The sequence below is a fragment of the Alosa alosa genome, chromosome 12, assembly GCF_017589495.1.
Source record: "Alosa alosa isolate M-15738 ecotype Scorff River chromosome 12, AALO_Geno_1.1, whole genome shotgun sequence".
Classification (NCBI taxonomy): domain Eukaryota; kingdom Metazoa; phylum Chordata; class Actinopteri; order Clupeiformes; family Clupeidae; genus Alosa; species Alosa alosa.
The window spans coordinates 24554600-24581594 of NC_063200.1; the positions used below are offsets into that span (position 1 = coordinate 24554600).

General features: G+C 44.9%; 1 protein-coding gene across 5 annotated transcripts in view; it reads left to right on the forward strand.

Moving 5' to 3' along the window:
- The first annotated feature begins 5922 nt into the window (after nt 1-5922).
- The window catches only part of ank1b (ankyrin 1, erythrocytic b), a 78569-nt gene continuing 57496 nt past the window's right edge, over nt 5923-26995 (forward strand). For 3 of the 5 annotated variants that reach the window (XM_048259126.1, XM_048259127.1, XM_048259124.1), the window contains exon 1: nt 5924-6340. In XM_048259126.1, the coding sequence (XP_048115083.1) occupies nt 6215-6340 (126 nt within the window). In that variant the 5' untranslated portion in view covers nt 5924-6214. Of the gene's footprint in view, nt 6341-26995 lie in introns of all 5 variants that reach the window. The other 2 variants (XM_048259123.1, XM_048259125.1) reach the window with 1 other exon arrangement.

The following is a 26995-nucleotide window of genomic DNA, read 5'->3' on the forward strand; positions in this document are numbered from 1 at the left end:
TGGTTACACTCTGGATAATACCACAATATATAGTGAGAATATTACGGAGGAGGTTTTCGATTTTAGTAAGTTTTTATCTTTTTCCACATTTATTTACTGTATTTTCTTTTCCGGACTAAGTCGCTCCAGAGTATAAGTCGCATCAGTCAAAAAATGGGTCATGAAGAGGAAAAACCTATAGGTCTATATAAGTCACACCGGACTATAAGTCGCATTTAGAAATTTATTTCACAAAATCCAAGACCAAGAACAGACACAAGAGACTATGTAACTGGACATATAGAGACCAAAAAGATTGAGAATTCTACCGGGGATGTTGAAGACGGACGAAGGAGTGAAGGGCCCGACGGTAATTGTAAAGCAATTTACAAAAGATTCACTGAACAAAAATGCTGGTACATGATAATGTAGCTAGAAATGTGGACAATGCAATGCAATGTAATTAAACATTTTGGGCGATGTGGAGGCACAAGCTGGCAGCAGAGCAAATTGGGAGACTACTGTACCTCCGAGAATGAGAGAGAGAAAAAGATGTGCGTTTTAAAAGACCGTGCAAACTTTCAATGATGCATACTAAGGAAGGTACCCTTATTTTAGAGACTGTTCACGTCTTTCTTAACCAGTATGGACATTTAATCTGAAAATCAAGTTATTCAACTCACACAGAATGTGTGAATCCTGGTTTAACCGGGACAGTCCAGATTTTGAGTTGCGTGCGAAAAAGCCTGTCGGGACACTAAAATGTCCCGGTTTACACCAATCACTTAAAGTGTGGTTTTATTATATAGCCCAAACATTAACTAAACCCATGTAGACTCACTCAAGACTATAGCCTAAAGTGTCCAGCGTATGATTTCGATAATGTGCGTGTGTGTCAGTTGATGGTAATTTTGATACCATAGATTTAATAGAGACCAAGTCAGACCAATAGTATGAAAAATCAGGAACAGAGTTTATTTACAATGATGCGCATCAAGGGAGAGACAGCATGACTTCACCTAAAGATCCATCAGCTGCTCTAACTAGACAAGGAAATAGTTAGGGTTTAAGTATCCTTCCAGGCTGACGGGAGATGGCGTTGGTCATCCCATCTCACATGGACTACACTGAATCAGACCCTGATTAGTGGCAGCCTGGCAATCTGGAGCAGACGCAGCCATGCAGAACAGTGAAACACTGCAAAGTCATAATATTCCTGCTTATCTCTAAATACAGTCACACACAGATATACACAGGGACAGTACAGATATCATACAGTCATTACATAGAATCATCCTTTTAGTATCAAAGTGACCTACTAATGAGAAATGCAGAACATTAAACCACATATTGAAAAATTGGACATAATGTAGAACATTAAACCATATATTGAAATATTGGACATAATGTTCTATTCCACTTTCTCTCACAGTCAATCGTAACAGTCTGCAGATTAATCTTTGCAGCCAACCTTACAGTGTATCTCTGTAAACATTATTACAATGCCTCGTCATGCCTCATTTTAACGGTTAGGAAAATGCAGAAGAGAAATCATTCTCAAAATAACCCATGGCTGTGAGTTTTGTTTTCAAATGCTTTCATTCATGTCTGGATGAGGAATGTTTAGGAGACAGACTATCATAAATCCTCAAATTATGGCTGGGGTAGGCTGCGCAAAGCACAGCACCTTTATGTGGGACAGGCTTGTATTCGAGGCAGGCCTTTATTTCTTACATGGTGCGTTTTATTGTGAGACATGCGTTTCGTTTGGAGCAGCTATTAAAGGCAGAAGATGTTCGGTTTGGTTTGGGATTTAATTTACGTTTGGACTGTTTGATTATATTGCTAAATGTTGGAACTGATGGCCACTGAAATCTGTGGGGCATTTGATGGTTCACTATTAAGTTTTATGTAGTTGAAAGAGTGTCGGGATTTCCATCCGCTTATTGCGAGACAAGGCATCCGCCTTCATTCATTCATGGAACATGTGCTGTGCTGTAATGGAAACCTCATTGCATATAGCCAAATAGGTCTACGAAAGCCTAAATTGAGTTTTTTTTTTTAATTATGCATGATTTAATTTTTTATAGAATTCATAGGCTGGAATGCCTCGCAGCAACAATTGTGTTTAAATGTAGCCTACTGCTTCAGCCTCTGGCAAGCTCAGAAGGGGGCGGCAAGCGTCTGGTAGCTTGAGAGCGACGTGTTGGAGACACCCCCACACACCATCCCTCTTCCTCTTATCTTCTTTATCTATCTTCTCATAACTTATTGTGGTTTGATTTATTTTAAGTCATTAATTTTATTCTTTTTGGCCACTCATACAGGAAACAGAACACCTTCACTTCTTCCCAGAAGGTGAGTAGCCTATAGTCAGTGGAATAGTGTGTTCATGCAGACATCCTTTGTTTGTGTTTATTGGAAATCCTTTCCAATAAACCAATAAACACCTTGACCTCTGAACTTTTCTGTTTTCTGTTTGTGCTTCGGCACAATCTAAATCAACCAACTGACATTGATCATCAAAGCAGTATGTACTCGTCTATCACAGAACTTTAAAGGAGCAGAAAATTGTAAATTAAAAAGACTGAAGACATTTTCAATGAATGCATTACTGTGAGCAGCATTGACCTGTTCTTGTCTTCTCCTGGGTAGCTGGCAGTATTAAAGAAGCAGCAGATGTAGAAAAAGAGGTGAGAAAATTAGGTCTGAGATAATATCTATATATCAGAAATATTATTTAAAATGGTTTTGGAGGTTATATTTTTCCTTTCCAACAACCAAATCACTCAATTTAGCAAGTATTCTCAAAACCTGACATGTGCACTTGACAAGGGCCTAAAAGCTGACACACTTGAATACCATAACATATTATTTCAGATAGGACTATACAACATTTCGCGAAACCTCACATTCATTCTGTAGCTTTGAGAAGTGCTTGATTTCTCTGAAGCCCATGGCTGCCACCGTACAAATGCAACAGTGTATTCTTATGAAAGGCCACTAGATGGGAACCTTGCATAATTTTAGACCAATTGATCTGATTCTAGAAATTCTCACCGACACCGTAGTAGAACAGGGGAGAATAGGCTAGATTAAGAAGGAAATTAGGGTATTTTGAAAGTATAAGTAAGTATACTCTTTTGATCCTGTGAGGGAAATTTGGTCTCTGCATTTATCCCAATCTGTGAAACACACTCAGCACACAGTGAGGTGAAGCACACACTAATCCCAACGCAGTGAGCTGCCTGCTACAGCGGCGCTCGGGGAGCAGTGAGGGGGTTAGGTGCCTTGCTCAAGGGCACTTCAGCCAGCAGTTCCTACTGGTCGGGATTGAACCGGCAACTCTCTCCGAAGCCCTAACCAGTAGGCCATGACTGCCCCAAATGAAATGTTAAATTGAACTGAAAGTGGACTTGGGCTTGGACTAGAGAGTCTGATAAGTCCTCATCTTGTAGGCTATCAAGTCCAATTTAAGTTCAACCTGATTTCAAAGTACTCCGTTTTTGTTCTCAATCTATTATTAGCTTACCTTATTACTCTTAAGGGTCCATTCAAATAAACAGGTGAGATCTCATTTCAAATTTTTCTGTCCTGTGGGGGAAATGTAGACTAGCTAAGGCTAAATTTCTCGATTGCCTAGTGTTATGAGCAGACATTTGTGAGAGCATAGAGACACGATCAAGACAAGAGTTTTTGCTGTTGCCGATGTTTGCTGAGTTGAGTTGTGTGTTTGTTCACACACAGCACATCTCCCTCATGTAATAGGCTATATAAAAGGCACTCACAAATGTGGATGACATAAACCTAGTACACTTATTTCCCATGAAGACTTCATAATCCCATTAATTCTTTGAATACATTTATTATCATTTAAGACCTATAGTAGTTCACCTGTATTTTCACCTGTAGTAAAAATGCATTTTGTAGGAAGATGTATGTTAAAAACTAGATATTTTCAGTTTCTGTCATTTGTCTTGGATCTGCAGGATGCTTTAAGTTTTTCTTCATACTCAAGCATGCCCAGCATTAGTTAATGATTCAACCTTTCTTCTGCTCATTTAACCTTGAAATAGTGCACAGTAAAATGCATTCAGTGTTCAAGATAATTCGTTCAAGATTTTTTCATAGTCATTGTTTCTGAAATTAGTCTGTTCACAGTTTTGCCTTGAGTTGACCTAATCCTCACTTTTAGCACTGGTGATAGTTCAAAAATAGTGCAGGGGCAGGTTCTCAAGAACAAAACCATTCCTCTTATCAGGTTTGGAAGGAGAGTACACACAGGTTCAAAGACATGCCTTGAGCCATTTTTAGTGAAAATGATTGATTAAAATAGACTGAAGCCAGTTTCATGTGTTATTTATGGAACTATGATAGCCGAGAATTATGATGAATGTCGTGTGTGTGGTCACATGGTTGAGAAAAAAAAGGGCGAGAGGTAGCTTGAGATCCTCTGCATGATGTCAGTGCATTTCTTATCCTAGCGTCACTCACGCGATGTTGCAGTGGCTGCTCCTCGGTGAGGCTCACTGGGGGGATTTGCGAGCACGTCAGACAGATGTGATGAATAATGACCGTATGCATCTCCTGACACCTTCAGTCCTTCACATAAATATACTCTTGTGCTACATTTGACCCTTAAATGTAAAAGCTTTCTAACCGAGCATTGCAAAGGTGGGTTTGAATGTGATAGTAATAGTAGTTCTCCACTGCTTGTGTTACCGAAATAATGTGTGCGACTGGTCAGCAGGGGGCGACATTACAGCAAAATAAAGAGGTTGCGAGAGAGAGAGAGGAAAAAAAGGAGAGGCACACGCTTCTAGAGACACATGATGCTGTTAGAATAGTAAGTGTGCAAAGGGATGGCATCGCTTTACCAGTGCTGAGGTGAAATGTGCCTTGCTGTGTCTTTCTCTGTCTTTCTCTCCCACTCTCTCTTGCTCCCATTCCCATGGAATGTGATGTCTGTGGAGACAGTTTTCTGATGTATATATATTTTTTATCCTTAAAGAGGTTGGTGAGAGAGAGAGAGGAAAAAAAGGAGAGGCACACGCTTCTAGAGACACATGATGCTGTTAGAATAGTAAGTGTGCAAAGGGATGGCATCGCTTTACCAGTGCTGAGGTGAAATGTGCCTTGCTGTGTCTTTCTCTGTCTTTCTCTCCCACTCTCTCATGCTCCCATTCCCATGGAATGTGATGTCTGTGGAGACAGTTTTCTGATGTATATATATTTTTTATCCTTAGCTATAATACAATGTATACATGGGAGGCAGAACGGCTATAGAATATGCTGCCACAATGACGTGAGGTGTGGTGTGTAGCACACTGCTGAACATGGAATAAAACGGAATCTGCAGAAAGGGGGGGGGGGGGGGCAGGGTTGGTGCTATTAGTGAAATTGTACTTGTTTTCAATCAGGTAGTCTTTATTCTTTCGATGGAAATTATATTTAGGTGTTGACATCATGCCATGATGACCAAATGCTTACGCTGCTGCAGAGTGCTGTGTTGTGCTCAGCGGTGATTGTATTGCTCTTTGTGGAATATTTGTCTTAACCTTGCAAGCAAATGAAGGTTTGAAATGCCAACAGAGCTAGATTAGAATGAATGTGGAGCAGAGGGAGAGAGAGCTGCTGCAGTCTCCGCACTGTGCTGAGGCCGCGGCTGCGTGACTGGTCTACGCTGGGAGAGAGAGGCAGAGAGAAGGAGAGGCAGAGAGGAGAGAGAGAGAGGGTGAGAGAGAGGGTGGGAGAGAGAGAGACAGAGTGTGAGAGGGAGAGGGTGGGGAAGGGAGGGAGAGAGAGAGAGTGTGGGAGGGAGAGGTAGAGAGAAGGAGAGAGAGGGTGGGAGAGAGAGGGAGAGGGTGGGAGAGAGAGAGGGAGCAGAGAGAAGAGAAAGGGGGAGGGGAAGGGGAAGGCGCCTGAGTGGATGAGTAGCAGCATCCCTCTCTTCTCTCGCATGCTCGCTCTGAGCTGGTTGGGCTAGAGCACGGTGATCCCACAGACACACAGGCGCGTGCACACACACACACACATACATGCACACACACACACACCCACTGCCACGCAGGCTCGCACACACACACTCACACACACGCACACAGGCGTGCGATAGCGCCTCAGTCACTCGCGCAGCGTCCTCCTCCTTGTCGTCGTTGTCGGTGCTGGTGGTAGCGGCAGCCACAGGGACGGGCGAACACGGCCGTACCGAGACGGTCTCTCTGCCCAGGGCACCATGGCGCAAGCCGCCAAGCAGCTCAAGCAGAGAAAGGACCTAGCCGAGGCGGCCGCCGCCGAGCTCCGCGAGAAGGAGGAGGAGAAGCTCAAGAAGAGGAATAAGTCCAGGGACCGCCGGCGCAAGGTACACCGCACAGACGGACAGGCGAGGGAGGGGTGGACACAGGGCTCCTCGGAAGAGGGGGAGATGGAGAACGAGGAATGGAGAGGTGGGGAGGAAGAAAAAGGAGGGGGTGGCTGATTGCTGTTGCGCTCTCTCTCTCTCTCCTTCTTCTCCCCTCTCTCCCCCCTTTCTCTTTTCATGTCATTATACAGGACAGGTGCAGTATGACATGCATGCAGGCAACACGCCGTTGTTCCTCCAGCCATGCAGTGCTGGCTGTTTATGGACACTGTGTGTGTGTGTGTGTGTGTGTGTGTGTGTGTGTGTGTGTGTGGAGATGACGAGGTGCTCTGCTGTTAGGGTGGAAGTCGGTGGGTGGGGAGAGCACTCTCTGTGTGTACGTGTGTGTATGTATATGTGTGTGTGTATGGTGTGTGCTGTGTGCTGACTGACGGTGCTCTAGCTGACCATCGTCAGTGGCTGGTGATTTAGGATGCTGTGGGTGGAGGACGCACGGGAGGGTTGCTTTGAGTAGCCCTTCATCCCCCGGGGTGCATTGTCCTCGCTCGTCAGCCCCTGTTTGTTTTCCGTGAAAATGCCGTTCCTCAGCTTGGTGAGATTGTGGAGGTGGGGAGGGTCTTGGCGGGGGCTTCATTCATTTGGCTGCATGGTGGTACAGACCCTGCTGCCTCTGCTGCTCATGTCTGTACAGGCTGTACTGCTTGTTGGTCAGTAGCTCATGACTACCTCTGCACTGACCTTCTCTGAGTCTATTCTCAGTGTGTGTGATGCCTGAAATGGTGAAGGGCAAACATAGAGGATTTTTGAAGTAGTCACTCTCTTTCATGAATGTGCCTCCCTGTCAGTGGTATTTGTGTGAGAGAAAGAGAGAGAGAGAGATTACAATGTGCAGTGTCTTTCTCCACCACCTCTCTCTACACTCTCTCTAGCATTTTCTCGCGCCTTTGGCCATTTAAAAAAAAAACGGAGGCTTTTAATGTAACATGAGCTGTGCGGCTGTAGGGCACGACTGCGTGCGTGTCAGCTGACTCTGAGTGCTCCTCTGCCCACAGTGGAGCTGCAGCAGCAATGCCCGTCGTCACAGCTGCGCCTGCCTGATGCTGAGCCTTCAGGTTGAACGTCTCCACCACCTGTCACCCCCACCTCCTCCCACTCTCCACCCAGCCCGTCCCCACTTGTGCCTGGGCCCTCTTTGGGGGGGGGTCTGGGGGGGGCTGTAGACGTAGTCGTCCTCTCCGCTCCCGTGGATGAAGCTGGCATGATGAGACGCTCGGCTGTTTGTTGCTGTGACTGATCCGTGTTGAGAATGTGCCAACGTTTGAGTGGGTTTTCCAGCGCCTGCGTGCCCTCGAGCCTGTTCCCAGACGAGCTCATATGTCGTGTTGTTGATAGACAGAGTAGTGATGGAGATGGTGCATGGTGGATGCAAATCAGAGGTGTCTATGCCTATATGGTTGTGAGAGTGTGCTGCTTGGGTGGAAGCCTTTTCCTTCCTGCTCGGTGCAGTTGTAGAAAAGAGGAGAGTGTAAGTATGACGAATGTGTCGATCTACACCTGGAGATGAAGGAGGAAAAAAAAAGAGAGAGAGAGAGAGAAAGAGAGAGAGAGAGAGAGAGAGAGAGAGAGAAGAGAGAGAGAGAGAGAGAGAAAAAGAGCCCAGTGGTTGGCAGCGTGGCGTGGCCTGGCGAGGAGGGCACAACGTGAGAAGTGTCCGTGGGGGCCGAGGAGGATGCTGGTGTCAGCTCCACACGGAGAGCCTGTCAAGAGCATGTCAGGAGCCCACAGCCCTGACCTCCAGCCACAGCAGCATTCTCTCTTTCTCACACAAACACATACACACACACACACTGACACACACACACACATACACACACACTACTTAACCCTGCCAGGGCAGACAAGGGAGAGAGCCCACGTGGATTGGATTTACAGACACACACACACACACACACACACACACACACACACACACACACACACAGAGAGAGAGAAAGACTACCATCAAATGTTGTGAGGATGCTTGTTAGTGTGGATATATGCATGTCTGTGTAAAATCACAAAATTGCACATGGGATGGTAAATTCCATGCCTAAATATTACATTACATTACATTAAATATCTGGCACATACTTGCACATAGCAGAAGGGGAAATAGCCTGGGTGTTACTCAAGTCAATTTATGAACAGTCAGGAATAGCCTACTGTAAGCTGCAAGCTTTGTTGTTTGTTAGTCTCAGGGGCCACTCTTAGGTCAGTACATGCATAAACCAGTAACCTTACTGACAGGTGTCTAGTACTCTAGCCACACAGCCACACAAACATCCTAGCTTTGTAGTAAGCTAAGTGAGAACAGGTTTATAGCCACATAGCTGAGACTGCCTTGCTTAGGTTAAACACCTACATAAAACAAGCATTTCAGGCAAAGCTGTCCTTGACACGTGTGGTGCTCAACCTTCAGTCCGGCCCCTGACCGAGGATGTCCAAGCTGAAATTAGAGGCTGGTGGAAGTATTGGTGCTATTTGAATTGTATAATGATTTTCTCCTGTTGCCATAGTTATCGTGTCTTCAAACCATTGTGTAAGTAAGCTAAATATTTAATGTTCCCTTTTCTAGCCACAAAAGACTAGAATGAAATTTTAAGCATTCCTGGCACACAGTTCAAATTACAGCAGTATTTTAGTGTAATGATTCTTCGTACACTTTTGCTGTGTCAGTTACCCTTTTTGTATTTAAATGTGCCAGAAGAACATTGCTAATAGCATCATTGCCCAAAGGAGTATGGCTAATGTGGCTAGTGTGTGTGTGTGTGCGTGTGTGTGTGTGTGTGTGTGTGTGTGAATGCATGTGCATGCGTGTGTGTGTGTTTATTAGAATACATGGCTTCTGAGGTATTTACTTTGATTGCCCTGTTACCTTAGAAATCAAAATAGATCCCATATCCCTTCTGGTATAGATAGAATGAAAGGGCTTTATTATAACCGCAGTAGTGTTACTGTAGGAGTGGAAATTACCAGGGCCATTTCTGCCACTGTGACTGTGGGTCTGAATCCTCATGTCATGTGTGCTTAAGTTCATCTACTCTGTGCACATTTCATTGAAACCAATCAGAATGGAGTTGTCCTTTATAAATGGCAAATACATATTAGATGTTTGCAACCAACAGCTGGGCAACATTTTGTGAGAGTTTATTGTCCAGTGTCCAGTTTATGGTCCAATGCTTTGCTCCAATGGATTGTAAATTGAACCGTAAAATACTTGAAAAATAGTGTACCTTCAGTTTAATGAACCTCTTTTGAGAGCCTCAGTTTTGAGCCTCTGTTTCAAATGTAGCCAATTTTAGTATCCTCTGAAAAGATGACCTTGGAAGTTAGATATGAACGTAAGAGACATGCACTCCATGATGACAGTGCAGAAAACCCATGCACACCCATAACAAACAACCCCACACTCATTTAGCATTCTTTTAACCAAATAGTGTCACATTCCTATAAGGGGAAATTAGAATGTATGTATGAACGTCATACTGTATATTCAGAATGTCATTGGCTGTGTAGTCTCACCCTTCTATTTGTGGCTGGCCTTTTAGTACTATAGGTCTAAACTGAACTATAAGAACAAATCCTAGTGTCTTTTGTGAGAATGTGTTTGTGCTTATTCAAGTATACCATACCAACACCTCACGTCTACAATCTGTAATTGATTATAATTGTTTATTAATCATAAAATATGTAGAGCATATATAAAATAGAAATGACCACATCAAAAATGTGTTTTGTAAGCCCATTGAAAGACACTACAAAATTACTTTGTTGGCAGGTAAAAGATAATACACTGCTCGATAAATCTGTGTTGCAGTATGTGGTAGTAAAGAATTGTATTAAGCATATGAGAAACCACGGTTTAGACAATATAATTCTGGTAAGGGCATTATTGTTATGACAGAAGTACCAGCATGATCTATTTTCAGTATGGCTTTTTTTTAAATAACACTTCAGTTAATGCGACAACCATATTTTATATCTATGGGCAATTATAAATGGTTTCAACACAGCTGTGTTGTTAATTCCACTGACATTTTATCTGCTTGTTGTTGGATCTGGATAAGACAAAAGCGAGTCAAGGCACAAGTGACTAAAACAAGGATGAGAGCAATAGAAGTATGCGAGAAATGAAAAGAACTTGCAGCATTGAGTGTTGAACATGAAACAGTATAAATAAAATATGTATGGACACATTAGATTATATACATTATATATTGTGTGTTTGAGTCAGGAGGATACGTGGTAACACCTTATTTCAGGGAAAACCTGTTAGCTATTAATACATTACAAAAATGGGTAACATTGTACTTGACAGTATCGACATAAGAGTGACATTACACTGTCATGAACATATGACACTGTCGTGACACATGAACCCTAACCCTAATCCTAACCTCTAACCCTAATCCTAACCCTAACTTGTTATGACAAAAACTCAATGTCACTTAATAACAGAAGCGTTATGTCATAAACGTTAATGACTTGGTTATGACACATTCATGACAGTGTCATGTCACTCTTATGTCGATACTGTCAAGTAAAGTGTCCTAAACCCTAAAAGGTGTATGTATTAGTGTTCAACAAGGTCTGTATAAGCAATATTGTACATTTATTAGGTCTTTATTGAACAATTTCTTATTCTTACTGAATGTTTTAGAAGGCTATACAGTTTGGATTTTCAACTATACTATATATCAATAATCTCAGATCAAGACCAAGTGGTTGCTTATTAAGGAATTTTCAAGAGTAAATTAGCTGTTCAGTAAGAATATTAAATTGATAAATAAATACTTAATACATGTGTAATGATGCTTAGCGCCTGTACGTGTCGATATGTGTGCGAGCCCTCGCTCGGTCTGAAGCTCTTTTCCCTTTCTTTGCATCTTCCGTCAAGGGTTTTCGCTGCTTCTTCACCGGCTCTGCCATTATACACACGTTTGCAACAATCGCTAGCCGGGTTTGGTTAGCCTGCCTCTGTGCTGCGGATGCAGGATGTAAACAGATCCTGCTTCTCGCGATGCCTGAGACTTTGTAAGACAGAAGGTTGCGGGTAGGATACACCGAACTTGCAAGCGTGATATTCTTCCTACAGGCAGTAGGGGCGGGCGAGAGAGTCTTCATTCGCCCTGTATTGAGTCATTTAACCACATACCGACTTACGAAGATGAGTAATTAACACGAAAACGTTGCCTGGTGTCCCTTTAATACAGACCTCATTTAGCGCTAGCACATACAGAAATCTGTCACATATTAATGGCTAACATGTGGTCCCTAAAATAAAGTGTTACCGGATGTTTTAATCAACCCTGCTAGATAGATTGTATAACACCACTGAAAGGTAGCCTATTTCTATGTAACAGATGCATACGTGTTCAGTGCCCTATAAAGGTACTTAGCACTAAGCCTACACAGACGGTGTGGTGCTTCATGCTTTCATATGTTCTGACAGGGCTGGCCTAGTTTCCCTCAGCTCTTTGTATATGAACGAGCGTGTGATGTTCTTGCAGGCGGAGGTTGGATCATGTTGTGTGGTAGGCAGGTGTGTATGGTTGCCTGGATATATGTGAGAGTCTCAGAGGTGGTGACGTCACATTGATATGTTAGTACCTGCGTTATATGTGCTGGAATTGTCTCAACACACACACACACACACACACACACACACACACACACACACACACACACACACACACACTATTTTGGGTTGTCATGCCTTGTTGTGAAGGTGTGTTTTAGCAAATGGTCTGGGAGGTTAGTATAATTTTTATGCATTGGTACTTTGAGTTGAGAGCCTTTTTCTACAGTTGCACCTCTTGGCCTCCGGGGGCACTGACACAATCTGCTATTTCACCGACGGGGGGGCAAAGTGAAATATGTGACAGGGGTGTCAGGTCCAGGTCATCTGGAGAACTGCATAATACTCTTAACCTTGTGACAGTGACCCTCCTCCATACGTCCCTTGATATTTCGATGACCAGAGAGACTAACATGTGGTGTCTGACAGCGATAAAACTTAAAGGCTCCCATTCAATTACTGGGTTGCTATGTTACTATCTCCAGCGGTGACTAAATGCGGAGTGGTTTGTTTAACGATCTGTTCCCTGCTGCCATCAGTCCAATGTGCTGATTTTGCGATGTTTTGGCTGGACCCACGCCTGCCCTGGACACACTCCAATTGTGATCACGTCCATAAACACAACTAGATGAGGTTCATTTAGCTCTGAACTCCATTAACGTGGCACTGCAGTAATAGCCTGTTTGTTTGTGAACCTTTATTAAAGCCGAGCGAGAGAACATAGAACAATACAGAAGCAGTGTCTACTGTTCTGCCTGTGTGGTTTTGTGTTTGTATCAGGTCCCATTCCTCAGCAAGCATCGATAGTTGAGCGTTGTCTAAGACCTGGTGTGCACGTGTATCCATGTAGCATTGTTTTTAGTCTGTGTGTGGGAGAGTAGCATGTGTTTGTATGGGTCTGTATATGTGTGTGAGAGAGAGGGAGAGAGAGAGAGAGAGAGAGAGAGGGATAAAGTGTGTGCTTCCATGCCAGCATCAGCATTGTGTTGCACCTCTGCTGTCCTCCCTCAGATGTGGTTCCCCGTGGCAACAGAATGACAGAGGAACTGTAAATGAAACAGTTTGATGTGACAGCAGCTGCAGCAACCAGAATTATACACACACACACACACACACACACACACACACACACACACACACACACACACACACACACACACACATACCATTAGTAAAGAATTGTGGCTGATTCTACCCTGTGCAGACAAAGTCTATTCTACAGAACAGAGGCCTGGAATCAGTATTGGCCCTATGACATCATTGCCATTTTTTATAATCCCAAATCTCTGAGATGCGTGTCATGTTTCTCCATAATTTAAAGTGTTATTTTTCACAGTGCTCAAAAGCATCAGGAAAAGCTGACTAAACCTCAGTATTAGCAGTGGATTACAGCAGCTAGACCAAAACAAGACAGGGGCATATCAGAATATCCCTCAGTCTTCCCCAGATGTGGGCCATCTGAAATGATGTGTTACACACAGACTAAATTGCATCCATGTGCAGCCACCGAAAATGTGCAAATAAAGCACAACATTCGCCGCGGTGGCATGAGTGACTGGGAGAGCATGGGAACTGCTAAAATAAGATGCTTCTAATCGCTACCGACTGCTTCCCTGGTGTCGCAAACAAGCAAGCAGGTTGTGACTAATTAAAGGCGAAGATGAGCTCTTGAATTTGCATGATGCATGGTGCTCCTTCTGTTCAACACAATAGAGTGAGCATTGTCACTGAATGGCTCTCAGTGCGAGAGTGAGAGTGCTCTGCTTGTACTACTGTAGATACATAGGACGCAGTACATCTATTATCAGCTCCTTTGCCCTATCTCAACAACACCGATTCTGATTCATGACACGGTCATATGTTTATGGTGAATAGTGGATGTCTGTGTGTGCTGTTCTCTTTCCCTTTTGCACATGTGTGTGTGTGAAAGAATGTGTGTATCAGTGGGTGTGCTACATTTTCCTAGCAGCAGTAGGGCTATATGACTAAAATGAATTCTTACAGTGAAGGATTGACAGGCTTGAAATGCCCATTAAAAAAGTCTTGAGACTGAGGTTCTCAACCTGTCAGACAAGCTTTTGTCCCTAAGTTTTCTTTGTCTTTTTTCAGGTTGCATTGTGCTGTATCAGTGCACTTAGTTGTACTTGGTTACTGCCAGAGAACAATTACTGCTAGAACAATCAGTTTGATTTTACATGTCTTCCATGGATTGTTCCAAACAAGTTGGCTGTCCACTGTTCTGTGTGTGTGTGTGTGTGTGTGTGTGTGTGTGTGTGTGTGTGTGTGTGTGTGTGTGTGTGCGTGCGCGCAAGAGATAAAAAGTGATGGTGTTTAGCCCAAGGTGCATCTCAGCACACTCCAACTGCAGCTGGACCAACAGCTGTTTTATCCTGCGGGCTTCTACACTTGTGTGTGTTTGTGTGTGAGTGAGAGGAGAGAAGGGGAAAGAGGGACTGAGGGCATCTGACCTTGTGGTGGTGTCAACTTTTGTGCGTTGGTGACTAAAATTCCATCAGCGCATTTTGCTGGCAAATTCTTGCCCATCACCATTCTGTTTTGAGTGCTTGAATAGAACTTCAAACTAACAGAGTACATGTTAGTGATTTAGAGGACAACTACTGTAATGTTATGTGCTCTATGCAATATGCTATATGCTGATACATATCGCATATATATATATATATAGAAACAGAAGTGCAGTGGGTAAACTATGAATTCTGTAAGATCATGGTAAGGTGGACTGCACCATGCGGTATTGTAAATTTTTAAAAAGGCATTCAGAACATGTTTGATGATGGTGGAGGTTATTGTCCAATGTTTATAGCAATTCTTGTGGTATTAAATGATTCCTAGAGTGTTGATGAGTGTACAAATTGTGAATGTGGATAATACAGTGTGATTTTTGTCAATAGTTGCAAATGGCGAATAAACTATTTTGAGAGGTGAATAAATTCTAATAAGAGGTGGATAAACTCTATTTCTGAAATGTACTTGTGTTAAGCCTCCACTACATCCCTGTATATATATATATATATCTTCCTAAAGGACAGCTGGTACCACACCTTGTTTAGAGGATGACCTGTGTTCTAACAGCCTGAATCATATCTGTAATGGTGAACTGAGAAGTGGACTATTGTCTGCATAAAGATTGCATTTGCTCATTATGTTGCCATTGTGGAGATGATGGGTTTTGTGATGGTAATAGAACAATCTGTGGTTGAGAGTTTCTCCGGTCCGTCTCCGCATATGTCTCTTTCAGTCTCTTTCCTCTTGATATCAATGTAGTTCTTTTTCATTTCAGCTGTGTAATATGCATAGTGCTTTCAGCTGTGTAATATGTGCAGTGTTGCTTTGCACATTGAGGTCCAAAAATGTCTCATGTCATTGATAAATGCTTTAGCTGACCATTCTGTGTGGTCACTGATCATTTTAGTGAGTTCTTCTCCTTTCCATTCCTCTCTTGCCGGTGGAAACTATTAGCGATTGTCAGTGCAGGAGAATGATGGCCGCCGTAAATCTGCCGCTAAACTTTATTCTGACCTCAGGGTCAAGTGGGTAGCGGTCGCCTGGGTGACGGATGTTTCCATGGTGCTGTTCTTATGCACGCTGTGCAGTGAGGCGTACAGCATGAGAGGAGGTGTGAGTTATATGTGTGTATGGGGGGAGTGCCAACATGTGAATGCGAATGTTACTGTACATGTGTGTATATACGTGTACGTCTGTGTTTATGTTGTTACGACCCTGTGGGTCTTGTTTATTATTTGTGTTTGTTACTTCTGTTGTGTGCTTCCAGGCAGATTGGCGCAGCTGAGGGGTGGTGTGAAACCCTATGACGTCAGGGTAGCCTGGCCCTTTAAAAAGGGGCTGACGTCATTGAGCTCTATCTCTTGCTAGCTGTGGGGAGCGTTCGTTGCCACCGTCGCTGCCGCACATCGCTGCCACTAGGGCCAGCCTCGGGCCTTGCCCGTGCAACTTGCCGTCATCTCTCTCACTCCCTGGGGTGAGAGACCAGGAGTGAGCATGGGCGGACTGGCCATCTGGCATACCGGGCATTTTCCCGGTGGGCCGACGCACCTTTTGGGCCGATAGAATAGGCTATACAGTATATATAATTTAATTTTTTTGGCCAACGATCGGCCCAAAGGAAGGACAATCAGTGGCCCATTGGTTACATTTCAATATTGACACTGGACTGATCCAATAACAGCTCACGTCAGACCCAACCCCTCCCATTTTGGCTCAGAGCCAGGATTCTGTGAGCTAATCGAAGTTGCCTACACGAAATTGCGGCGGGTGCGGTAGTGACAATTGTGCAAAATTAACACCAGTGTAGAAGCTTCAAAAATACAATATTGCAAGTAGGCTAGCATATGTCAGCAACATGTTGAAGTTCATTGAGTTTGAACGAGGATGAAAGCAAGCATACAGAGCAAGGGACAGTGAGCAGGTGGAGAGTGCGAGCCTAGTTGAGGCTACATGATAAGAACTCAGTGGTGAGCAGGTAGGCTGTGATGCTGATGATTATGATGACTTATTAATTGCGATAATTTAATGATATGGTAGCCTAATGATAACAAAGTAAGGCCGTGCTGTGATTATAATAACAAATAGCGCAACTTACATTTTCTAAATGAATGATTTACAAACCCGGACAGCAAAATAGTGTCAAATCGACGTTAATTGTTGGTCAGATTGATCAGTTTCCGTCAGACGCCCAACATTCAACATCGATGGCATGAGTGGTGGTTGGTCTCTCAAAGTAGAGAAGGGTTCTATCTTGGAAGGGTTATCATGGTAAAGAAAGGCTAAAAGACTGTAGACTGACGGAAATGTAGGTTACAAAACGTCACGTCATGCACAAGCCAACTAAGCTACATTATATATAACCTTTACGATAGGCTACTGGAAGACACTAAAGATAATTAGTTCATGTACTGTAGCTGTAGGCCTACTGTTCCAAAATGTACCAGCAATGTAGGTAGGTAGTATAGCCTACAGGAATAAAATATTTCCAGCAACAGCCCTGTTTATTTTGTGTTGTTTCAGTTGTCCTACAGTGATAACTGGTATAAATTACATTAATGTCTAAGACAATCTGGGTAATTTAACTCTTTACACATAGGCTTCAGTAATTTTTGGTGCTGCTGTCAATTGTAGCCCATTGAATAATTTGAAATGATACTTTGAATTCAAGCAGAAACTCTTCTTTAATAATTGCTTGTTAGCCTACTTATATGGAGATCATATGCTCCATGCCTACGTCTGATCAGTCAAAGAGATAACCAATGAGGCCTAGGCTACATCACTTTCAGTGCTCCATGACAGTTGAAAATCATATTTAAGGGTAATGCAAAGATTTTGTATTTAATTAGGTGTGCCGACCGATTTGAGGGCCGCTTGGGCCAAATATGCCAGGGCCGATTTTTGGTCCCAGTCCGCCCCTGGGAGTGAGCGCCTGGCCGCCGAGGCCTTGTTTTTCTTAGTTTAGACATTTTTCCACACTGTTTTTTTTTTTGTATTAATAAATACACCATTTTATTAAGTTTTGTGTCTGCCCGTTTTTGTTATATCCCACAAGCCCTAGACCGGGATGTAACAATGTGTGTGTGTGTGTGTGTGTGTGTGTGTGTGTGTGTTTGTGAAAGAGAGATTTGCATAAATGCTGTATACAGTGTTAAGTTCCTGTGTGTATTAGGCACATTGTGTATAAGCCGCAGGACAGTGTTTTATGCAAGTTAAAAGAAACAAAACCATAATAATACCATATTAACTGCCCCGGTGTATTAACCTCACAGCTGAAGAAATTTTGCAAAATCAATGTATAAGCCGCGGCTAACAGTTGGTAAGGACCTTTTGCCTATCCCTGTGCTATCTTATGCATTCTACGCATGTGCTCAACAGAAGCTCTACATCTAAAGGCCCATTCACACCAAGAACGATAACGATAACTATAAACAAATATTGTTCCCGTTATTATGAATGACGACGTTCACACATAAACTGTAACAATAACGACATGTGTGAATGCTTTTATCGTTATGGTTATCGTTATCGTTCTTGGTGTGAATGGGCCTTAAGTCCAGAAGCGAGCTGAAACTAGCCAAGAATGAAATTCACTGGCTTCCGTGGGTCAGCATACCAACAGCACCGCTCCGCCTAATAAATGGACATTCCAGAGCAGCCCAAGAGTTTATTTTAGACTGGAGCTCAGTTTCGAGTCGATAGCGAGCGAGCAATTGTGCCCTGTCCATAACTTCAGCTAATATACTCTCATGTCACGCCCATCGGTGACTTGACAGAGAAGTGCCCCCACAGTCCTCCACACGAGCAGTGGCATTCCTCCGAATCACTCCAGGTCCGTGTCTGTGCCTGCGGGGGCCCCTGTAAGGGGACGCGCCCACTCCTCCATTATGAGAGGGATCCATCAGCGAAGGGCATTACGTAAGCTGATTAAATGTCCTGGGGGGCTGGGGGCAAGTGCAGGCCCAGGGCTCCATTACTGTGCCGCCCGTTAAATGCACGCTCCTCTGGCTGCTGGCCTCTGGCATCTTCTCTCCTCTCCTCTATCCTCAGTTCACCTCTCTGTCCTTCTTCCATCCTCTTGTCTTCTCCGTGTCCGTCCATTGCTGCTTCTTTTTCTTTCTCTCTGTTGTTTTTGCTGACCATTTGTTCTTTTCTATCTCTTTTTCTTCTGTCGGTCTTGACTCTCTCCATTCTCTCTCTCCTCCACTCTCATCTTCTCTTCTTTCCTCTCTCTCTCTCTCTCTCTCTCTCTCTTTTCTCTCTCTTCTCCACCCCTCCCCTCTCTCCTCTGCTTTGCGCTGCTGGTGCGGTGGTGCCCTTGCAGGTGTCAGAGGAAGGTGAGGGTTGGGCGGGGTCATTGCGTTCATCCGGCTCCACGTGTGTCCAGTGTGCCGTCTCAGCAGCCGCTCTCTCTTGCTGCTCTCCAGCCATATTGACAACCTATAGGCGGGCTGTGTGTGTGTGTGTGTGTGTGTGTGTGTGTGTGGGAGGGGTGTTGTGGCGGTCAGCGTTTCCCAACTCCTGTCGTTGTCCAGCTGGGGGAGACGGATGGCCGCGGCCGCGTCTCCGGCAGCAGTGAGGGACGAGGCCCCGGTGCTGGCCTCCCCCCAGCCACCGCCCGCCTTCTGGCGTCTATTTATCTAAACACGCCGGTTATCTATCAGGCAGCCTGTCCCACCATGCTCCTGCTCCGAACCCAAGAACAGCACCCCTGCCCGCTCCCCCCTGCCGGCTAAATATATGCCTGTCAGGAGCGGGAGGCGTCTCGTGTAACCCAGGCCTGACAGCTCCTCTCTTCCTGCTCTCTCTCTCTCTCTCTCTCTCTCTCTCTCTCTCTCAGCTCTTCTCTCTCTCTCTCTCTCTCCTTCTCTCTCTCTCTCTCTCTCTCTCTTTCTTTCTCTCAGCCTTTCTCCTTCTCTCTCTCTGTCTCTCGTCTGTCTCGCTGCATCTCTGGTCGTCGTCTCTTCTTTCCCCGGCATCCATTTCCGTGCCCTTTCTTTCCTGCTTTCTTGCCTGTTCTCTGTTCTCCTCTCTTGTTCTCTGACGATAGAACCTCTCCTCATATTTGACACCAGAACCCGTTAGCTTCTTCACTTAGACTTGGGAGTCCATAGCTCTTATCAGTTTCTCTGCACCAGCTGAGCACTAACCCATTGCAATAATGGCAACAATAGTACTATAATATCACAGATGACCTTAGCATTCGTTCCTCATTCATATCTTCTGCCTACCCAATTCAAGAGCAAGAATAGCCAAACACCGCTTGCATAACATAGCGAACAGACAAATGCTAATGGATCCACCATCCCACGCAATTCTCCATTGTCTGCTGTCTCTGTGTTTGTGTGTGTGTGTGTGTGTGTGTGTGTGTGTGTGTGTGTGTGTGTGTGTGTGTGTGTGTGTGTGTGTTTGTTTGTGGTAGTTTGTGGGAGTGAAAGCGCCAGTAAAAGTAAAAGAAGGGTGGAGCCATCACGTATTCCCTTCCCTTTTTCCCTACATTGCCAGTTTAAAATTGAATTAGGGATGAAGTATTTATATGAGTGCAGTGTGGGTTATCCACTCCAGTGGTTCTGAGGGAGGGAGAGAGGGAAGGAGGGAGGGAGAGAGAGCAGGAGCAGCCGGATGAGGGGGAAAGATGAAAGGAGAGAAAGAGAGAGAGGAGGTGAAGAGATAGAAAGAATGGATAGCTTAAGGTAAATACTCCAGTGTGCAGCGCTGTCTTAGTTCTCCGTTTATGTGCCACAGTCACCTCAAGAACTTCTGAGGCACACAGCACACACACACACACACACACACACACACACACACACACACACACACACACACACACACACACATCACACACATGCCAGTGGATGCTTTAGTAATTTCTCCTACGCAGTAAATGGGTCTAGAGGGAGGGGAGAGCAGAGTGCTGCCTGCTGTCATACCTGCTTGTGTGTGTGTGTGTGTGTGTGTGTGTGTGTGTGTGTGTTTGTGTTTGTGTCTGTGAGAGTGTGTGAGTGTGTGTGTGTGTGTGTGTGTGTGTGTGTGCGTGCATGGGAGAGAGAGGGAGAGGTGATGAGTGGAACAATTGCTGCTTACCAAATGGCTCTTACAAATGGCCTTCTGTGTCCTCAATGTTCCCTGTGTCATCCTGTCCTAATGACTGCTTTCATGCACACTACACATTTGATGGCCATTTTGTAGCGCTTATACATACTGTATGCACATTGCAAGTGGTAGCAAATGATTTCTCTTTCTTCCCAGCACGCAGTGCTGACACATCTGTTGCACAAGGTTATTGCATGTGTGTGTTTGTACAGTGTGTGCAAGTGAGAGGGAGTGTGTGAGAGAGACTCCCAGGTTGTGTGTTTGATTCATATGTGCTCCTCCTGCTATTGGTGATTAATATGTGCTGCCCCTGCTATTGATGAACTGAGCCGAGATGAGAATTCTTTCCTAGAAAAAGTCATATGTCTCTCTGACAGTGCTGCAGATCATTCTGTCACCAGATGTTATCTTGGTGCAACAATATAGATTCTATACATTATGTGCTTAAAAAGAAGTAATACATGTTCTTCTCTCTGAAGTGATGTGCATTGCACCAGTCTTTTGGAGAAGGATTGTGTATATGTTTGGAATATGAATATCACTCGCAATTAGCATGGCTGTTAATGTAACATCTGCAAAGTTATTTCATCAAATAGATCAAGAAATTGCAATAAAAGATTGCATGGAAATAGCACTTGCCTAGAAGCCTGTTGTTGGCGGACATCTTAGGTACTTACTTCACAGAATAATCTGTAAACTGTGTTACATCTCGAATAATTTCTGGGTTCTCTGGTATTTCCAGCCGCCTCCTGTGCCAGTGCTCTGTCTCAGAGGCATCGGCAGAGAAACGCAGGGCAGGGACGGGATAAAGGGGGGGTACAGATGCAGAATGATTTAAGAGAATCCGCACCCGCTGTGATATTCTGCCATGGAGGTCTCATTGTTGTTGTATCTGACAGGGAGGAGATGCTGGAGATACTGTGGAGGTAGCAGGAGAAGGAAAAGGGCATCTTAAAGGGCCTGGAGCAAACTGGGATACAGATAACATGCATGGCTCATTACCTTAGAAAACACCTACCTGCTGGAAATATATGTGCAGGAGTTAAATAGAGTTAAACTATAGACGTGCAGGAGTTAAATAGAGTTAAACTATAGATGTGCAGGAGTTAAATAGAGTTAAACTATAGATGTGCAGAAGGCAATAGAGTTAAACTATAGATGTGCAGGAGGCAATAGAGTTAACTTATAGGTGCAGCTGAATGCACCGTCATGTTTGTGTAGTTGCATTGCAGATGTAGTTGAATGTGCTGTGGTGTATAAGTCGTGCTGTTGTGATCATTGAGGGTTATGCTGATAGACTCATAGACGTGAAGCGTGACATGTCACAGTACCTGCTGTGAGCTGCGTGCAGTTTGCGCTCTAAATCAGCTGAGGTAGCGTGTCAAGGCCAAGATGGCAGCTTGCGTGCCATATTTGGTGGCAGTGGAAATTTACCGGGAGAAATGCTGGGGAGGAGGGGAGCTGAAAAGACGGGCGAGCGAGCGAGTGGCAGTCAGGGCTGCTTGTGCATTCGGGGGCTGAGGGGGCAGTGCACGCCGGCGCGTGTCTCAGGGAGTTAGCCTTAGCTGTAGCTTAGCCGTCGCAGTGCTCCTCTGCCTCCCTAATGACCTTCGGAGTCTCCCCTCATTCCTCTTCCTCTCACTCATAGCTCCTCCCTCGCTTCTCCTCACCCCTCCTCCTCCTCCTCTCATTCTTCGTGTGCTCGGCCTTAGGTGTCTTCTCACTCCTCATTACCTCCCTCCTCTCTGTGTCTCTCCATCTCTCCATCTCTCCATCTCTCCATCTCTCCATCTCTCTCTTTCCTACCTTGTGTGTCTCTGTGTCTATCTCCTCCCTCTCTCACTCTTTCCTTGTGTCTTTGTTTCTCGCTATCTTTTCCTCCTCTCTCCCTCTCTCCCTCTCTCCCTCCTTCCTCATGTGCCTGCCCTCTGCTTTGCTAATTGTGTGTCTGTTAGGGCATATTGATGTGCCTGGCAGGCTCCTGAGCTCTGTGACTCATGCGGGTCCTGCTGTGCATTAGCCTCTTGGCCTGTGGATATTTACTGATGTCCCTGCAGCCCGAGCACCACAGACCTGCTCAGCCTCCAGGGTGCCAAGAGCCTCCTCCCCGCCTTTAACCACAACAGGGCCTGCTTATTTATGTAGATACACACACACACACATGTACGCAGGCGCATGTACATATGCACACACACACACACACACACACACACACACACACACACACACACACATACACACACATGTACGCAGGCACACAGACAAGGACACGTGGTACACACGTGTTCACACACAACACACGCCCACACACCCACAAACATACAGTAACTGTCCCTATCTGTCTCTGTCTATCTATATCACTCATGCATACAGTCGCTATAGATCACTGTCTGTATATGTCACTCATTATGTCTCCTGCTCCCATGGTCTCTCTCTGTCTCTCTCACACACACACACACACACACACACACACACACATGTGAGCATACACAGCCCTGCAGCAGAATGGCTGTCTCTGACTCAGCTGTTTTTGCCAGACTGACAGCAGTGCAGCTGCAGGTGATGCTGGCCCTTGAGGCAGAGCAAGGTGAAATTCACACGTAATTTGAGGCACGCACACACATACACACACACACACACACACATGCACGCAGGCACACTCCCACACACACATGCACACTCCCAAACACACACACACACACACACACACACACACACATGCACGCTATAGAAACGTATGCACACACACACACACACATGCACGCACACAAGAAAGCACACGGAGGCACACCGTCCACACACACACACACACACACACACACACACACACACAGTTAGCTGGAGTATAAGGGGTGACTTTTTCAAGTGAAATGCTTTAGATAGCTCACAGCTGGTGAGTGTGTTCTCTGGCTGGTGAGTGGGCTGCTCCTCTGAAGGTGTCCTCTGAGCGCTGTGCTTGATAGCCTATCCAGTACTGCCCTAATAGAGTGTGTGTCTAAAACGTACACTATCACGTTAGTGCTGTGTGTGTGTGTGTGCGTGCGTGCGTGCATGCATGCGTGTTTGAGAGGGGCATTGTTGAGCTTGACATGATTTTGGATATGTGCTTGCGTGGTAGTGTTTGATGTTCGTGTACCTAGGTGTGTATATATGTGTTTGTGTGTGTGTGTGTGTGTGTGTGTGTTTTTGGTCTGTGCCTCTGTGCCTTCGTGTGTTTGTGTTTGAATATGTTTGTGCGCCTTGGGTTTATATATGTGTTTGTTTGCATTTGTCTGCATCTGCCTCTGCGTCTGCGTGTACATAAGTTGCGCTGGCACCTCATATGTAGTACGCGGAGGTGAAGGTGAGGTCTGGAGCAGACGCCCAGTGAGCCTGAGGGGCAGCAGCGCTGTGCTGTGCTGCGCTGTTACCTGTGGCGCGCCGTGTGCCGGTGATGTATGGGACTGGACGAGCGGAGTGCTGGGGCGTCTGCTAATTCATGCAGAAAGGGCATCTGCTAGCGAGTGAGTAATCGGTGTTGCTACTCAGCCTCAGTGGCGGTGCCGTCTGGTGTGTGCTTTGCGTATATAACGAGGTCCAATAGCACATTCAGAGCCACTACAATGGGAATCGCTTAATCGCTGTTCATCAAGTAACTCATAGCTCACCTGCCTTTACAGAAGAACAAGGGCATGGGAGGCACAAACCAGAGACAGTTGATCAAATTCCGTGTCCGAAAGAGTGTTTCATTGGCATCACACACAAGCAATGACAATAACACAGTACACAGAATTATATTTATCTTCTCTTAGAGAAGTTTATGTTGTGACGTTATGGACATGCCTACTTAGTAGTCCAGAACTAGTACCATTTTAGTTCCACTGACAAATTTTGACAAAATTTGCTTCATCTTGTTAAACTAAAGTATCTTTGGTGGAACAGGCTGTGTGTGCGCTCCTTAAAAGTGTTGAACATGTCACAGATGTATCTGTGACATATGCCATGGAAGTACTTTTATTAGCATTTAGGTTAGTAATATTCAGCCAAAGCACTTTTAGATGTTATAATGCAACTGGGAAGGTCTATGAGAAGCTTCAATGAGAAGGTTGATCAATCTGAAAGCAACATTTCTATCCATCTAAGCCATAGATACCAATGTCTGGGGACAGCCCCCATGATACAGGTATGATCTGAGAGAACAATGGAGTAGAGCTTGCCAAACAAACATTAAAAACCTCCAGTGAAGGCTTAAGATTTTTTTCCAGCCCAGTGCGTTTTGCGCTGCGAGCCTAAAGAGCTGTCTGGAGTGGTGCCGTCACTTTCTTTTATAAAGGTACACCTGCCGGCAGCTCCGGAATATCTCAGGCATATGTTTCACTGCCCAAAGGGACCTGGGGAGTGTGTGTGTGTGTGCTACATTTTTAAATGCTGCCATTATAACCCTTTGAATAGCGCTCTGACTCATTATGAGTCACATTTGCTTTCTGTGGTTGAGCCTAAAAGCCATAGTCAGTAGACGTACTGTAGCGGCATTCAGTAAACACTGACTAACAAAAGACCCTTACATTACTGTCTCATTCACCTGGGTTGGGTTTGGCTGTGTTGTGGATGCTAGTGTTTTGTGGCTATTAGCCCATTATTATTTCAGCCAGCAAGACGATTAATTTGCCAAGATGGGTATCGGATAGCCAGAGACCGACGCCAGACGACTCCGTCAGTGCTCCCGTGTGGCTGGCGTCCAGTGAGAGCCTTCTGAAGGCCAGTGCTGCTCAGGCGAGCCAGACAATGCCTCGGTGAAAAATGTCATTTTCAGTTTCAGCAGCATCCGTTATCATGGGCAGCGACGGCCAAAAAAGGACCCCTAGGGATGTGTCATTAGGAGATGAGCACAGGAGTCAGCACAAACATGAGTCTTTTTGTGTGCTACAGTGTTCGTGATATAGCCTTTAAAGATGAGCATCGGGTTATGCAGGGCAAGAGGGGGTGCGGTGGGGTGTGTGTGTGTGTGGTTAGTTCGTAACACAAACATGGCAGCCACCTACACATATTCTGGCCCTTCCGCCACCAAAAGTCGACATGTGAATACATCGTGCCAATCATGTGGTGTGTTGTGAATACATCGTGCCAATCATGTATTGTGATCTTGCAGCTGCTGGAGCAAGGTTGGTGTCGTGAAGCCTTGCGCACGCCCAGTTCTGCCTGTAATATGCCCCATAAGTGCCCAAAATGCCGCCGAGTGGAGGGACTTGCCTAAAAGGACTATGTGCCATGGTGCTCTGCAGAGAGTTGGAGTTGGTCTTGAGGGACGTGCTGTTTGGGGATGCAAAATATAGTAATGTTTACAGATGGTAACAGTAACCCCCACACACACACACACACACACACACACAGACACACACACACACTCACACTCACACACACACACACACTCACACTCACACACACACACACACACACACAAACACACTCATGTATGCATGCTCCCCAGTGTACTACAACGGGACACCCACAGAGGTATTAGTAAGGACTTGGTGTCAGAAGCACAAACAGACACAGTGGGAAAGACCTTGTCTCTGCTAATCCTCCTCTCTCTGCAACACACACACACACATACACACACACACTCATACACACTCAGATTCACAACACCCAAAGAACAAGCATCATGACCTTGGTTGCATGTATGCATGCTCACGGATAGACTCACATATAATGGATTTTAAAGGTCACAAAAGCCAGATGTGTTACATAATCCTCTGTGAATCCTGTTTTAGTAGTGCTCAGATTTGTTTTACATTTTAATAAAATCTATCAAGCTATTTATCAATGTATCTATCCATCTAGCTATCTATCAGTATATTTAGATATCTGGATATCTATCCATCCATCCATCCATCCATGCATCCCTGTCTGTCTGCCTGTATATCCATCTGTCCATCCATCCATCTATCCGTCATTTCACCACACTAAAAATAGTAACCTAATTGCTGTTTTCCGTGTTTGACAGCTCATGTCATATGTAACTGGAAGGGAAAATGGAGAGCGCTCCCAAATGTGATGGGTTCTTCCTTTAAACCATAATACATCCCACCAAACCCGCCAGGTTTCATGAAAATTAGGCCAGTGGTTTTGCATAATTCTGCTGTCAGACAGACAGACAGACACATAAGCTGCACCAGAACAACCTCCTTGGCAAAGGTAAATATAGACGACTATTACAGTAAGTCATATCAAGTGCAGCACTTCGACCTCAGTTCCCAGCACTAGACATCACATCTCCCCCTACATTTCTAATGCTCATCTCTCCATCTCCATTCTTCCTCTTTCTCTATCTCTCCTTTCCTATCTCTCCTTTGTATTCTCTCTCTCTCTCTCTGTATTCCTGTCAGTGATTCATCTATCACCCCGCTTGTCCTTGCTCCTCCTGCTCATTTGTGAAGTCC